The sequence below is a fragment of the Rattus norvegicus genome, chromosome 16, assembly GCF_036323735.1.
Source record: "Rattus norvegicus strain BN/NHsdMcwi chromosome 16, GRCr8, whole genome shotgun sequence".
In the NCBI taxonomy this organism is placed as follows: domain Eukaryota; kingdom Metazoa; phylum Chordata; class Mammalia; order Rodentia; family Muridae; genus Rattus; species Rattus norvegicus.
Genome location: NC_086034.1, coordinates 33441487 through 33457188, shown reverse-complemented (window position 1 = coordinate 33457188; position 15702 = coordinate 33441487). Strand labels below are relative to the sequence as shown.

General features: G+C 42.2%; 1 protein-coding gene across 4 annotated transcripts in view; it reads right to left on the bottom strand.

Annotated features, from left to right (window-relative positions):
• The window catches only part of Palld (palladin, cytoskeletal associated protein), a 393294-nt gene that overhangs the window by 175048 nt on the left and 202544 nt on the right, over positions 1 to 15702 (bottom strand). For all 4 annotated transcript variants that reach the window (XM_039094916.2, XM_039094914.2, XM_039094915.2 and 1 more), the window contains 2 exons: positions 4663 to 4782; positions 2171 to 2513 (listed from right to left, as the gene is read on the bottom strand). In XM_039094916.2, the coding sequence (XP_038950844.1) occupies positions 2171 to 2513; positions 4663 to 4782 (463 nt within the window). The remainder of the gene's footprint in view (positions 1 to 2170; positions 2514 to 4662; positions 4783 to 15702) is intronic.

Sequence of the window (15702 nt, the reverse complement as noted above, 5' to 3'; positions counted from 1 at the left end):
TCTGCCATAGCTGCTGGGTCTGCTACTCACAAATTTCCTATGGATTCCAGGCAGAACTGCATCTTTGAAACCTGATTTTTTTTTTTTTTTAACACCAAGAGTCTGCAATTTTAACTGCAAGCTGTGCATTTCTTTTGACTCTGCAGGCATCGCTTGCAGAGAAAAGACCCAGTAATAGACTTATCTGATACAAAGCTAGAATGAGACAGTCACTAAGATAGGTTTATGGTCCTCCCTGTTTGCCTCTGAGAAGATGAGATTTAAGCATCTTCTTTATGTCATCAGCTTTGAAACTTGTTCTTGGGGTTGGGGATTTAGCTCAGTGGTAGAGCGCTTGCCTAGCAAGTGCAAGGCCCTGGGTTCGGTCCCCAGCTCCGAGAAAAAAAAAGAAAAGAAAAAAAAAAAAGGAAAAAAATGAAACTTGTTCTTGAGCTACCCAACCTTTTAATAACTGTGGAATTATGATTTTTATTTTGTTGCATTTTTGTGGATAAGGCCCCATCACACGGGCAAGCAGCCATCCAGATGAAAGCTGAAGAGCTGTTGAAACGCCCGAGAAAAGGAGGGGTGTAAGTGCCGGCTAACCGTTCCTGTTTACTCTCCTGTGGTTTATACCCAGTTATGATGACCATCAGAGGAGAAACACTCCATCAGATCAGGAGCACAGCCACGACCTCCTCATTAAACACATCTGCCCTTCCCCAGAGAAGTGGTCTCTGTTTCAGTAAAGGCACTACCAATACATACTTAAAATGCAAACATGAAACAAATCAGTAGTAGCAATTAGTTTTATGGCTGGTGCTCTAAGAATGTAAACCTCTTTTTAAGGATACCCTTCCTTCCTTCCTTCCTCCCTTCTTCCCTCCTTCCTTCCTTCCTTCCTTCCTTCCTTCCTTCCTTCTTCCCTCCCTCCCTCCCTCCCTTCCTCCCTCCCTCCCTCCTTTCTTTCTTTCTTTCTTTCTTTCTTTCTGTAAAGCTCACCTTATGTTCTCAGTGAGAACACAGGTCTTCATGATGTTATACATAAACCTGGCCAATGAACAGAGGCTCCAGAACAATGCAAAATGAAATACTGGGTAGCAAGGGGTAGTTTGCTACGATCATTTCCTAAGACTGCCAGAAGGTTGATTTTATAAGATTGCTTCCCCATTTGGTGAGGTGTTCTTTGGGTTAGTTTGCATCTGGCGTCGGTCTATGAAATCCCTTGGCAAACAATGCAGCAATGTGTAAATGTAAGGTGTCATCTAAGCAACTCGAACATTGCTAACAGACCCAGCTGATCACAGACCAAAGAATGTTAAGTATTTACTACCAAGGAAGCAAAGAACTCAAGTGTGAAGAAGCCTTTCTATTCTATGTCAAAACCATCAGACATCCCAGGGAACCCAGAGGCTTTCCTGGGTGGAGAAGTTTCATCCCATGGAAATGGGAACCAGTAGGGAATGTATACATTTTCACAGACCCACCTTAACAACTGTTCTGCTATGGTAGAGAACTTTTGAGTTCTAACCCTCTCTCTCTCTCATTTTGTAATGGCTGCATTTGTGACAATGCTTGCCGCAGAGTGCCAATGGAAATAGCTTGTGCAAGACTTATTATCCTGAGAGAATAATAATAGAAATCAAACATGAATGGTGGTAACGTGCAATTCCACGAACTTCCACAGATGAGGAGGATGAGGTGTGATGGCCACTCCTCCACCTGACAAGCCTGCCATTGCTTTCCATCCCCTGGCCAGGATTAGCCACTGGGTTCCCACTCTTCCTTTCCAATTTCCTCCTTCTGTTCACATCTGCGCTTTGTACTGATTCCTCCAGTTAAAAAGTTTGCTTTTGGTTTAATAGACATCTCCAAGGAGTTCCCTTCTCCATGCTGCCTGGAGAGCAGTTACACCACGCCACAAACTGGAAGGCAGGGCCCTGCACAGAAACGTCCACAGCCAGAACCAGTCACAGATTCTACAGAGAGCTATTTACCTTCTTCATTTAAAATAGTCTTTGTATTTTTGAAGGACCTCACTTAGCAGCCAGGTCACCTCAGCTAAGGATAACTTGCCTGCAGAAGGGGTGGTGAACTAAACCGTCCAGTCCAAGAGAAAGCTTTTTTCTAACGGGAGAGGAAATTGCACAGGGATATGGAAAGTATTATGAAGCCATGCAGAAATACTCACAGTTTGGGTTTGGCAAGGAGAGGTGGTGGTTCCTTAGTGGGTGAAAGCAGGGCAGCTGGTGTTGGAGGAGATTTATTGCCATAAGCTTTGCCATTAATCAGCCCATTGACTCCATGGCTGGGATGAACTCCGTTGGTCTCCCTCTCTGCAGAGTTGAATTGCATTTGAAGAGCTGCCATGTTAAATCCTAAGTTAGGAGTGTTCACCTGCTGGATTTCAGACGGTTTCTGTGATGCCAGCTCATAGGAGCCCGTCTCCAGGATTGGAGGGGGAGGTGGAAAGTGTTGGAAGTGATCACTGTTGGGTTCTCCCATTGAGTCATAGCTACAGTTCTCGGTGTTGGCTAAGAAAAGGGATGGGGAAAGAGCAGAAATAATAAATTGCTACCCATTCAACAAATGCTTTTCACACTCATAGACTGTGGTGGCTTGAATATGCTTGGCCCAGGGAGTGGCACTATTAGGAGGTGTGGCCTTGCTGAAGTAGGTGTGGCCTCGTTGGAGGAAGTGTGTCACTTTTGGGGGTTGGCTTTGAGACCTTCCTCCTAGCTGCCGGGAGTCAGTCTTCTGTTTGCCTTCAGAACAAGAGCCATGCCTGCCTGGACGCTGCCATGCTTCCTGCCATGATGATAATGGACTGAACCTCAAAACCAGTAAGGCACCCCCAACTAAAGGTTGTCGTTTATAAGAGCTGCCTTGGTCATGGTGTCACTCTACAGCAATGGAAACCCTAACTAAAACATAGATCCAGTGGGAGTTCCTTGCATGTCATTAGGGAGAGTGCTCCATGTTGTCATGGGTGTGGGAGTATTGCCAGCCTCATGGCCTTCTTTTGAATGGCTGCTCCTTGCTTCATTTCTGGATTGAGCTGACCTATAGAAAAACTCCCTACTGATTCTTTAACAAAGTGCTTTAGGAGCTTAAGATACGGTATCATCAAATATGACATTGCAAACAGTGTCAACCTAAGTACTTTATCCTCTTACTCCCAGGTCAAGAATCCGGTTGGACATCCTACCCGTTCTCACTGAAAGCATTCAAGGTCTGAAAAGGCTTATGCAACCATCCCTTCTGAAGCTAGAGAGAGAAAAGTTCTGAATCTAAGTGAAATTCTTGAAACTCTTGTGAGTGCACAGAAAAATTTCATGTCAGATAGGAAATTATGTTGTCTCAACTATAACTGAGTAGAAAACAGACTTTAAAAGGTTACTCTCTGTAGAGTAAACATATCTCGAAGTCATACCCTTTCTGAATCATTTCCTGAGGGCCTGGCAGACCTTTCAGTGCATCAAGAAATGCTTACTGAGGGAGGTAGAAAACCAATTTATTAATAATGTTAAATATTATGTGAAAAAAATATTACAATTCCAGGTTTTGCCACTCAAACTGACAGTCTCCTTTTTGTCCTTATTGTTTGGGGACTGCTGTGACCATTCGATGGGACACTCTTCAAGCCAACTGAAAATTAAAATGCCAGGATACTGTGTGCTGTGTAACTGCAGCGACTGCACTGTGGTTTCCAGCTGGTGCTTACAGCATTCACTGATGTCTGCCATTCCCTAGTAAGGGCCTTTCCTACTTGTCTTAATGAACAGGCCTTCATAATCAACCCCAAGCGTGCTTGATTGGACCTCTGCTGCCACCTAGCCCCCAAGCTCTGCTGTTCTAGAAATCAAGGCAATGGAAGAGCTACCCACTCCCTTTGCCTACTGTGTGTTTTACTGTGTGCTAGGCTTGGTCAAAGGGCTTGGTTTAGAATCTCTCTAAGAGGCTCTTGAAAGACAAGGCAGCTACTGCTATCCGCAGAGTAAATTCGGTGTCAAGAAAATTGTCACCGAAAAACACAAAGAAAAGCACAGATCTCTTTATTTCTTCTTCTTGTCTTCCCTGGTGAATCTGATTGTGAGTCTGTGTGTGTCCCTGTGTCTTTGACTACAGGATTAAGTTCTGTTCTTTTATATTTCATATGAGAACTGTTCATTACTCACATTAATATAATACTGTGATGAAATCTGCTTTTTAAGATCTTCTCCATTTCTCTAGCTTGCATTCCTCTCTTGGAAGTTAAATCTTGATTTACGTAGCGACACATTTAGACAGGTTTCTGCAGGTTCTCTGCACTTCTGAGGACCATGACTGCACCTCTGACTTAGGGGTGGCATTTTGAGGCGAGGGATCCTAGCTTAGCATGAGGACTATACACTCCATTGTTTCTGATACCTCGATTGCATTTTTTTTCTTTTTTTTTTTTAAATTGGCCCCATGGTGCTAGTGAGTGCTAGTTACCTCGTTGGTTACCTCCACCTCCACTGCTCTCTGCCTCCCCCAAATCCTTTTGTTTACAGAGGAGACACCTGATTGTTAAGATAACTCTTGGAGTGGCCATGAACATTCCTAAGGGCTGGGCCCTGTTCCTGGGACAGTTGATACCTGTCTTGGGGAGCTACTCAAAAGCCAGGGAGGAGGACCCAGTTGCTTTGGATTCCCACATACCTGAAGTTACCACAAGCTGTGCGGTGCTGGTCACGGATCCATAGTCGTTTCTGGCTGAGCAGGTAAATATGCCTGCATCTTCAGGAAAACTCTCAGCAATGACAAGGGTGCAGATCTCCTCTGGGAGCAAAGAGACCAAGACAACCTGTCAGAGGGAAACTGAGAAGCCATGCGATGTCAGCCCAGCCTCCTCCGGCTCCCCTCTAAGAGCAAGTCTCAAGCCTCATTTTCACCATCATCAATGAAGAGGAGTAGGTTTGCCTCCAAACCTATCTTTCAAACACTTTCAAACACTAACTGTGGTCAAAGGGTTACCTCACAAGAATTCTTTTTGTTTACTAATAGAATCACTTTTATATATAAAGACACAAGCAGCAAGTCTGAAGATAAACAAAAGCATACGATGAAAAGTGACATCTCTTTTTATAATCTAATTCTCTCCATATCCAGTGCCCCTTAATATATCTTTAGAAGCAAACACTGATAATTTATTTAATTCAATTCTACAAGATAATTACAGCTTTAAAAGACATATATCAATATTATCAAAGTATGTAGTTTGGGGGACCATTACTTTTATCTTAGTATTCAGCCCGATGTCTAAGTCGGGTGTCTATTGCGGCAATGAAACACTATGACCAAAAAGCAAGTTGGGGAGGAAAGGCTTTATTCAGCTTATGCTTTCACATTGCTGTTTAATCACCAAAGGAAGTCAGGACAGGAACTCAGTAGGGCAGGATCCTGGAGGCAGGAGCTGATGCAGAGGCCATGGAGGGATGCTGCTTACTGGTTTGCTCAGCCTGTTTCCTTTTAAAACCCAAGACTACCAGCCCAAAGGCTGGGCCCTCCTCTTTTGATCACTAATTGAGAAAATGCCTTACAGCTGGATCTCATGGAGGTCCATCTCCACTGAGGCTCCTTCTGCTCCTTCTGCTCTAGCCTGTGTCAAGTTGACGCAAAACCAGCCAGTACAATGTCAAAATGGGGTGCACCAAACTAGACTCGTTGTAAAACACGCACTGAATCAATGACAGCTTAATTAAGACAAAGCACAGGGGCTGGAGAGATGGCTCAGAGATTAAGAGCACTGGATGTTCTTCTAGAAGTCTTGAGTTCAATTCCCAGCACCCACACGACAGCTCACAGTATGAGATCCAATGCCCTCTTCTGGCGTGCAGATGAACATGCAGCGTAAAAGCACTCATATATATTAAATAAATAAATCCTAAAAGAAGACAAAGCACAGAATTGATAACATATGGTTAAATGTAAAGAAATATGACAGGACAAACGTCACAAGTTTCTACTTACAAAGTTTCTTAACAAGCTAAACTCTTCCTACAGAAGATGAGGAGCAGTGGGTGGGGTAGGGAGTGGGAAGCTTATGGCTAGGATGATGCAGCCGCAAACAGGCCAGTGAGAAGGTTCTGGGAGGGTCTGCTGTGCGGTGGTGAACAAGAACAGCACACCGTGCACTCAAAACTTAAGAAAGCATATTTTCTGTCGTAAACTTTCTCACTTTTGCTTCAGCAAAGAAGATTAAAACAGCAGAGTAATGAATGTCTCCTATGTATCTATTGAAATGTCAAGTTAGGGAAAGATTAGAGTCATGTAACAAGATGTTGCTTGGGTAACATCCATCTTTGTCAAAGAATAAGAACATGTGAGCTACAGTTCCAGCGAGAGGGAAGAAGATAGATTAAAGGCTCGAACAGCCTGACTAATGAGAGGCTCTAAGATATCCTAAGAGACTTCTGAGTGAAAGCCTGCAACCTTGTCCCACGCACAGAGCCTAGACATTCCGAACCCACCCATCTATCAGCTGTGTGTGTTAAGGAGTGTACTGCTTAATATTCTATAGCTGCAGGTGTGAGATAACGATCCAGGCTTCCTAACAGCACGCCACCGGGCATTTAAGATGATGGGATATGGCAGCATGGAAACAAGAACTCGAATTAGAAAGTCTCCAGATGGATCCCCAATCCAAGTTTTACAGGCCTCATGCCCACCTGCCACAGGGTGTGTCCTCATGCCAGGAGGGCGTGCCTAGCCTTCCTTCTCTGTTTTCTTCAAAGTCAGTGCAGGAAGTGGGTAGATTTATGAGAAAGTTCCAGTTTGCTAAATGTAAATATCTCTTTAAGTGTAAGGTGGAATTAGGAAAGAATTAATTTTGGGGGGACAATTTAAAAAATAGAAGAAAGAAGCAAATATAGTTTGAGGAATCAAAATGCAGGTTGACTATGTAATATCTTTTCAGTCTGATCAGATATTAGATGTTCTATACTTATTCTATAACCATAAAGGCAAGATGTTTTTGCCCTCCCCATCCCAATTTTGTTCTTAGTAGCTTTATCACCCTTCCAATTCAGCCTATAAAATCAAAGCTAAATGAGGTTTTCTGAATTATCTTTTTCTTCCTTTTTAAGACTTCTCTGTATATTTAGAAATTGTGAATTTATATTTTGGGCACACCTGAGATCTCACTGAGTGGGAGTTGTGGGCAGAAGGATCAGGAGTTCGAAGCTAGTCTTGAACTTTGTAGCGCTACCACCGTAGGTTAGATGAGACCTGGTCTCAAAAACAATCAGTCAAACAAAGAAGCCTCCCCAGACCAACCCCACCACTTTAGGAAAAGAAAAATATATTTTGGATAATACATATACACGATAAAAAATTTTATACAAACACATGGGATAAAACTTAAAAGGTACAAATGGTGTTTAACTTCCTACCTCCTAAATAATTGTGTTAAAATTTTCATGAGGTTTTAAGTTTAAGGCAGAGACTTAAACATACACATTTTAGTTTATATCTGTACACTTTTACTTATGACAGAGACATATAGACACATACAGTAAAGGGATAATTACTTTGATTTTCACAGGTTTTGTTCACTTATGTGCAAAATGTACAGTAACCTCACAAAAACCCAGAGATAGTTATTTCAACCGGAAGACAGTTTGAGTTCTTCAGACCACAATGAAATGATGACCTCATGGGAATTTCCTGAGCTCCAACAAGGAAAAAAATATGATATTGAAAATCGCAACCTGAGCTCTTTAAATTTTTTCCCCCAATGATATGAAATCACGTTTTGGGATGATATAGCATGATCACACAAAATCATGTTGCAGCAAGCAGGCTTGAGGGTGGCCACTTGAGCTCTCATCTCACTCCTGAGGCTGGCAAACATCCTTGTGAGGTCCTACAAGATCTCATCTGTGAGTCATGGGAGTTACGTTTTTCATGTTTTATGATCGAAAGAGTCCTTTAAAAGACACACTTGGAATACCCAGTGTGAATGTGGGTGTAAGTGGATAGCATGCTTCCGAGCTTTCCCTAGTTCTTAATGTTTCCCTACGAGGATAGCAAAGCCTGCTGAGTTAAACGTTAGCAGGAGTCTTGCTTCCAGTTGCTGTAGTACTGACAATAGCAGGAGGCAAAAGATGCTCAAAAAATTAAACTTGGGCTGCACGCTAATTCCACAGCACATTTCGACAATGTGTGTCTGTAACATCCCCTGGCACGAGCAGGCAGCTGCGCAGGAATAGGCAGAGGCAAACCCAGGCCGACTCACCTTCCCGTCTCTGCAACGGAAAATGTCCCCATCTCAAGGCGTACATGGGACCTGGGCAGACACTATGAATGAAGAGTGCCAAGCTATGGCTGTAATTTACATTTAAGTCATTTTCACATTTTAAAATTGGCTATTCTACTTACAGAGGAGAAGGAAAACCTAGAGGCTAGGAAAAAAAATTTGGCTCTTGAGAGGTGCCCAAGATCCTTCGTCATTATTTAGATTGTGTAGATTTAAAACTAGAATGCCTGAGCTCTTGGTAAGACTGATGATTTTGTTGTTGTTGTTGTTGACGGATTTTATTTATGAGACTGGCTGCAGAGGACCCTTGGCTTTTGAATTTTTTTATTTATGAGACTGGCTGCAGAGGACCCTTGGCTTTTGAATTTTTTTATTTATGAGACTGGCTGCAGAGGACCCTTGGCTTTTGAATTTAATTCCTGTATATTGGTGCTTCCCAGACCTGTCTGGGGATAGGGATCACGTGCAGCGATGGCTAAGTTTGCTGATTTCTCTGTCCTCTTCGCTCACCCAGAGTCTGACCAAGCAGGCCTGGGATAGAGCCTAGAATTTTTTTTTTTTAAATATGCTTTCCAGATGATTTTTTTGTCTTTAGGAAAGTTCTAAAAAGTGATTTTCAAAACATTTATTAATGAACAGGAGATACAGTTTATGTCCAACCTGCACATGTATATATACAAACTATACACATACACAGACTATATGTGTCTGTATATGATATATATGTATACAACATGTTTATATATGGTATGTATATGGTACATATATGATATATATGATATGTATGTATATGATATGTATGTATATGATGTATATGTATATGCTCATACACACATATATATCACATATATATAAGCAAGAACACACACACACACACACACACACACACACACACACACACACACAGTGGCAACAAATGTCCCCAAAACCACTAAACTTAGGCACTCTACTATTTTCTTATTCACTTATTTTTTGTCTTAACTTTTTGACTATAGGGCTGGAGATGGCTTAGCGGTTAGAGCACTGACTGCTCTTCCAGAGCTTGGTCCTGAGTTCAATTCCCAGCAACCACATGGTGGCTTACAACCATGTATAACAGGATCTGATGCCCCCTTCTGCTGGGTCTGAAAACAGCAACTGTGTACTCACATACAATAAACAAACAAACAAACAAACAAATAAACAAATAAAATCTTTTAGAGATTGGTAGTTGCGAAGGGAGATTGGTGGATGAAACTCTGTGGTAGAACACTTGCTCAGCCATGAACAAGTGCCTGGCTTTGAGCCCCAGTATGGAAAAATAAAAAATGGCTACCACCCGCTCTGATGACTCATTTTGAACTGCCATTGGAACAGCAGACTAAAAGCTATGCCCTTGAGGCTGGCAAGATGGTCCAGAGGGTGCCTGGGGCAAGCCTGATGGTATGTGTTCTGTTCTCACAACCCCATAGGAGGGAAGAGAGAACCAACTATCCAAGTGTTCTCTGAAATGCAGAGGTGTGGCCTCACTGTCCAAAATAAATCATGAAGTGTGAAAATAGGGTCTCAATACTGCTCCATAACTCTCTGAGCCTGGTTCCCAGATTATTTAATAACTATCAGTCCTGAGTGTTTGAGAATAGTAAGGGAAGGGCTTGGGGGTTGGGTTTCAAAGACACTGACACATTTAAAAGATACACTTATTGTTACAAATGTTCACTGAATAGAAAGGAAATAACAGAAGGACATACGGCCTGTGAGGTCACCTTGTATGTTTTGATAATATCGTGCAGTCTTGGCTTTCCAGTTGAAGCAGGTAGAAAGGGTGCTAGCAAGTCAAGCTGGAGCCTCCCCATCTGCATGATTAGTCATCGTGCATGTGAGAGAGACAACAGGAATGGAACGAGGAGACACTTGGACGGTTTTGTTTTTGTTTAATTGAATATATGTGGTTATCGATGAGTTAAATGCGGATGTAAGCAGAGGAGAGGAAATAAAAGCTAGAATATTCGCTCTCTAAAAGGTTTTAGACAGACAGCTCCAAAGCTCTCCTTCCTTCAGGTCTGACCTCAAGAATATGGCTAATTAGTCTTGCAGTCCAACTTCCTGAGGCAGGCTCCTGGGCTGGCACCAGGTGTGCTGCTTACTGCTGAAGCACAAAGCCTCTACAGTCGTCCTGCTGTTTTCCCACATTAACCACATAGGGAGTGTGGCGCAGAGGGAGGTAATGAAAGATTTAAGTCTGGAAATGACTTTCTCAATGCTTGAAAGTCTAATTAATGTTCCCAATATCCTAAGAAACAATGGCTCTCACATTCACAAGGAGATAGCTGAATGTTCCCCCTAATAAGATATTGGATTCCTTGGATCAATTATACTGGCATTATAGGAAATAGATAAAGTTGTGGAAAACATCCTCAGGCAGTGGCTGTCCCTGAGTTATGGGCTTCCAGTAGCACTGAGTTTGTGTGTACACGTGTGAGTGTGAAAGTGCAGAAAAGGACATCAGGTATCCAGCTCTGTCTCCATCCTGCCTTGCTCCTTTGAGACACTTCCTTGGCGCTAAGTTGGTAGTTAGTTTGCTGAAACGCAGCTTCTGTCTCTGCCTACCACAGCGCTTGTGATATAGGTGTGTGCATGACCACATCCAGCTTTTTATGTGGGTCCTTCCAATTTAAACTCAGGTGTTTGTGCAGTGTGTGCTCTCACCCCCCAAGAGCCGTCTCCCAGCATCCTGACGACTATTATCGAATGGTGATGCTGCTTCCTTTTCACGCCTTCTAAGATTCTGGGCTTTTCTAAGTTATATCTTCTTTTCTCAGCCAAAGAGCTAAGGAAGAAGAAAGCTGTTTCGTTTCCTGGTCCTTGAGTGATCTGAATATAGAGTCAAGAGCTGGGATGTGGCAGATAAAGTCCTGCCTCTGTGAGGGTGGTCCTGGCCTTTTGAGCTCTTGTCTTTGAGCATTCAGCTCCTGTCTGTAAGCACCAATTTCTGAGGCTGTTTTCCTTTTATCCATAAGATCTATCCTAACATTCACTCTCCTCTTCCTCTAAAAAATTAGACTTGGTCTCAGCTTCCTCTAACTGTGATTTGAGCACTGCAGCTTCCCACTGGAGACACGTTATCAACTAAAATGGAATAGTTTGCCGAGTGGTTACTTTATCGGTTTCTTTGCTTTTGTTCATGGCTCATGTTCCCAGCAGTTAATACACGGCAGCCTCGTCGGAACTGTTGTTTAAGTGCATGAGTAAGTTTAGATGGCAGAAAGAATATTTGCTTCACAAAACAAAAAGATTGATTTCCCTATGAGTTTCCTTTGTAATTCCAACCCAATCAAACAGGACTTAGTTTATATGAATTTTCAATGATATTATGTGAAAAAAAGATAGGCATATGGTTGTGATCGAGGAAATATCTAGAAAAGATATGACATAGAGAACAAAACTGAACAAAGGGCACTGAGATGTTGTTTGGTGACGTGGTAGTGTTAACTCCAGCACCCACGGTTGCTTGCTAGACTTCTCTTGGAAGTGTACCCCACTCGGACAACAGGTCTGTGTTTGGAGGCTTGAAAGGTGCATCTTGACTTGCAAGGTTCGGACGTGATTAAATACAAAGCAAGCCACAAGGAAATGGCGAGTGCCGGGTTGCAATGTGGAATCTCCATCTGATTGCAACTTATTTGAACAAAGGTATGACATCTGTAAAAGAAATCCTGGTGTGTCCGGGAGTGTGTGTCAAATAAAGGCACTTAGAACTGTACCAATACAAATGGAAAAGTCTACCGTTGTTAATAACTTTAATTGAGGTTCATCTTAAATTTGATTTCCTGGGGTTGTGATTTGAGGGCATCTAATAAATTATTAAGCTAGAAATTATTTTAATTGGTAATAAATACTTGTGAAAGTTAACCTAAAATCTATGCAATTGCAGCAGCGGAATCTCACTCAGGTTCCTGGATGGATTTAACACTTGGTGAAATACAGACAGAACCAAATTTGCAGAAACTCATCCAAGGAAGCAGCAGCAAGGGTGAGACCAGTTGGTCCCCTAGGTTCCCAGGACATCGTTTCAAACATCTCTCCCTTTGTGGCCTTTTATGTGTTTATCTGAAGTCACGAGCAGCCTTTACTTTTCAAGCCACATGGCTTGGCAAACACAACTATTAAAAAAAAATAAGACTCTGGCTAATTTGAAGGAAGAGGAACTCCATTGTGCTTAAAGGGAGGGCAGGCATCAGTGCATTCTAAGGATCATTAAAGACGGTCAGTTCTACCCACATAGAGAGAAGGACACTTAAAATGTGCAGGGTTAGGATGTTAATGAAATGTATTTATGGACTGGAAGAAATAAAGCAATACTAGCATATTAGAAATGGCTTGCATGTCCTCCCCACATTAATCCTCTGTCCCTTGAGATAACCGTTCCTTTGATGGCCTACGTATATATCCTTTAAAAGCTAGGTCTTAAACATGTCTATATCTATATGTGTGTTATTTAAAGAATTGTACAGTGAGTCAAACTTCGTCACTTTTTTTTTTTAAAGCCTCTGAACACCAAACAGTTGCTGGTGGAGTCAGCACCAGGAAATTTCATGTTCCTAAATTCAACATGGCCACATCCCAGGTCTCAGGACTAGGACAGCATAGACCATGGGGGACAACCTGAGTGTCTTCTGAGATCATGTGTCAGTTTATGGTAGAGAATTCAGGACAACAGAACAGGAAAAGCTGGTATTGTCATCCAGCCATTCTGTCATCAGGGTAGAAGACAGAGAGGAGCTGGGACTGAACCCGAGTGCAGACAGCCTGAGTGGGTTTGTCTCCTGACCCACTCCCTGCAATCTGGTGTGTGTGGGGGAGGGGCTGTCCTCCCCACTGGTGCTCAGCTGGCATACTCTTTGAGGTTCCCTTTGATCCCTGCTTCCTGCTCTCCACATCTGCCTCTCGCTCTTTCTGGTTCAGCTCTCTGGTTGTGGTAGAGAACATCCTCCTTGGGAGGCTGTAGCAGAACACTTCCTGAGACTTTGCAAGTCTGGAAATAGTTTTTTTAGATCTTCACACAGACCTGAAGACCTGGGTAGAATTCCAAGTTTGAGGTAATTTTGCATTTGAAGCTTTTGCTTCATGGTCTGTTTGCATCTAGTGTAGCTGCTGAGAAGGACCAAGGCTCGCTGAGTTCCCTGGGTACATGTTCGTTCAGTGGTCTCCTTATCCTGGTGGATTTTCTGAACTCCACAGGGATGTGCACAGCTCTGAATTCATTCTGCATATTGTACATTTGGTGTGGATTTTCAATACAGAAGTAAATGGCTCTAAATTTGGTGAATATATTTCTATATACATATATTGTGTGTGTGCGCGCACACACAGACACTCTGTAGGACATTTCCTCAGCTTTTGTTTCTATTGCCTTTTCTTTTCTTTCTCATTTCAAGAACTCTTATTTTCAAAAGGGCAGGTTGCGCTTCACTGCTTTAAGTATATTAGCATTTATTTTCTACAATTGTCTAAGCCACAGATAAGCCAACTAGCTCCATGAGTTAGGTCATTAATACCATAGAACTTCTCAGTTTAAATCAGGACAGTTTAAATACTGCTAGGAAATCACACAGGCATTAAAGGAAAAATTACCCCTTTGTTCTTAAATAAGCACCAGTGCGTTTTAATGGATGTGAGTGGTGAGCTAGCGGCTACACAACCCTTTGCAGTCAGACTGAATTGTGCAAAGCTCATTTCCAGACAGATTTCCAGGAATCCTGGTTGTTTGTCACACGCTTAATGAATTCTCAGTTGTGCAAAAAAAAAAAGATGTATATCACATAGAACAAAAAAGATATTGACCTAATGTTTAAAATTATGAATAATTGTAGTTGGTTGTTGTGTTCTATCTGTCATGCATTAAGTGTCAAGGTGTTTGTGTCAAAAATGTCAAACCTTTGACACACCTGACAGTGTGGAGAGACACCCTGGGTGTCCTGTCATATAGTAAGGGAGGCACAGGTTGCAAACAGGCTAGTTTTGCATACATAGCTACTATTCTAACCTAAGACATAATCTTAACTGTGTGCAACAGACTGGCTTCCCAGTAAGCATTTGCATAGTTTCCCTTTCATAGCTCAGTCCTTAGGATATTCAACCACTGGACTTTCTCTCGTATCCTGAAGCACACAGTCAATACATGGACAAAGACCTAGGATTACATTGCTAAGTAGAGAGTCACCTTGAAAAAAAGAGATGACAAGTGTTATTTTATTTTTTTAAAGACAGGGGTTCTCTTTTGGAATTTGCTCTGTAGAGCAGGTTGACCTTGAACAGAGATCCACCTGCCTCTGCTTCCTGAGTGCTGTGCTTTTCTTGTAGAAAGTTGGGGTTCAGTATCTAACACTGGGGCAGCTCACAACAGCCTGTAACTACATCTCTAGGGGGATCTTCTAGACTCATGAGGCACCAACACACATGTGTATTTATGTTTGTGTGTGTGTGTGTGTGTGTGTGTGTCTGAGAGAGAGAGAGAGAGAGAGAGAGAGAGAGAGAGAGAGACTTTTTTTGTGGCTTTCATTTCACATGCCATTAGACCATTAGGCAATGCTATAGAAGCGACTGGAGATAGTCTGTGTCTGTTCCCAGACAGCTGAGTAACAGCCTGGGTATTAACATCTGTGAATGAGTCTTCATCCTCTTACTCCAGATTAGTCTCTGAAGGATCCAATCAGGGTAGAGCTAGAATGTCAAAAAAAGGCAGCCTGGCAGGTAATATGACAAACCAATGTTGGTCTTAAGTAAGCTGACTCGCTTTTAATTCACAAACCAGTCTGAAAAAATTTGTGATGAAGCTGACTCCTGTCTAGACAGAGAGGGGAGTGTAAAACACATTAGACAGACACAGCACAGTAGTGACAAGAAAAACCTGTTCTAGTTGCACAAATGCACGGGGAAAGGAGTCATCTAGTTCCTCCTTTAGCTAAATGTGTAATCCTAATGGACCCATATCTAGGTCCTAAGGGATTTCAACTTTATTTTTAGAGCCTTAAAGTGTCTCACCCATGAATAATAAAGGCAGTGAAAAAGAAAACTGGGTAAGAAGAATGAGGGAATTGATGGAGAAAGGGAGGGAAGAAAGGGTGTAGGGCAGAGAGATACAGAGATGACAGACCAGGAAAGAACAACTGTATCAGAAGAAGGGAAGAGAGAGCAATAAAATCTATTTAAATATTGTCCCAGATTTCAAAGGCTATTTGTGTTTTAGCATTTGGAAAACATCACGGACTGAGGCCTATAAAATTTATCTCTTGCCTCAGATGTTCTGTAGCCATGCATGTGTGTATTTCTCTTTCTCCTTGACAGTGATTAAGATACAGATATCCAAGAAGCCAGCCCCTACATTCATTCTCTATAGATTAGTATACCAGTGTCTGGTTAGATATAGTAGCCATCTCAGGCTACTTAAGAAAATAAGTGTT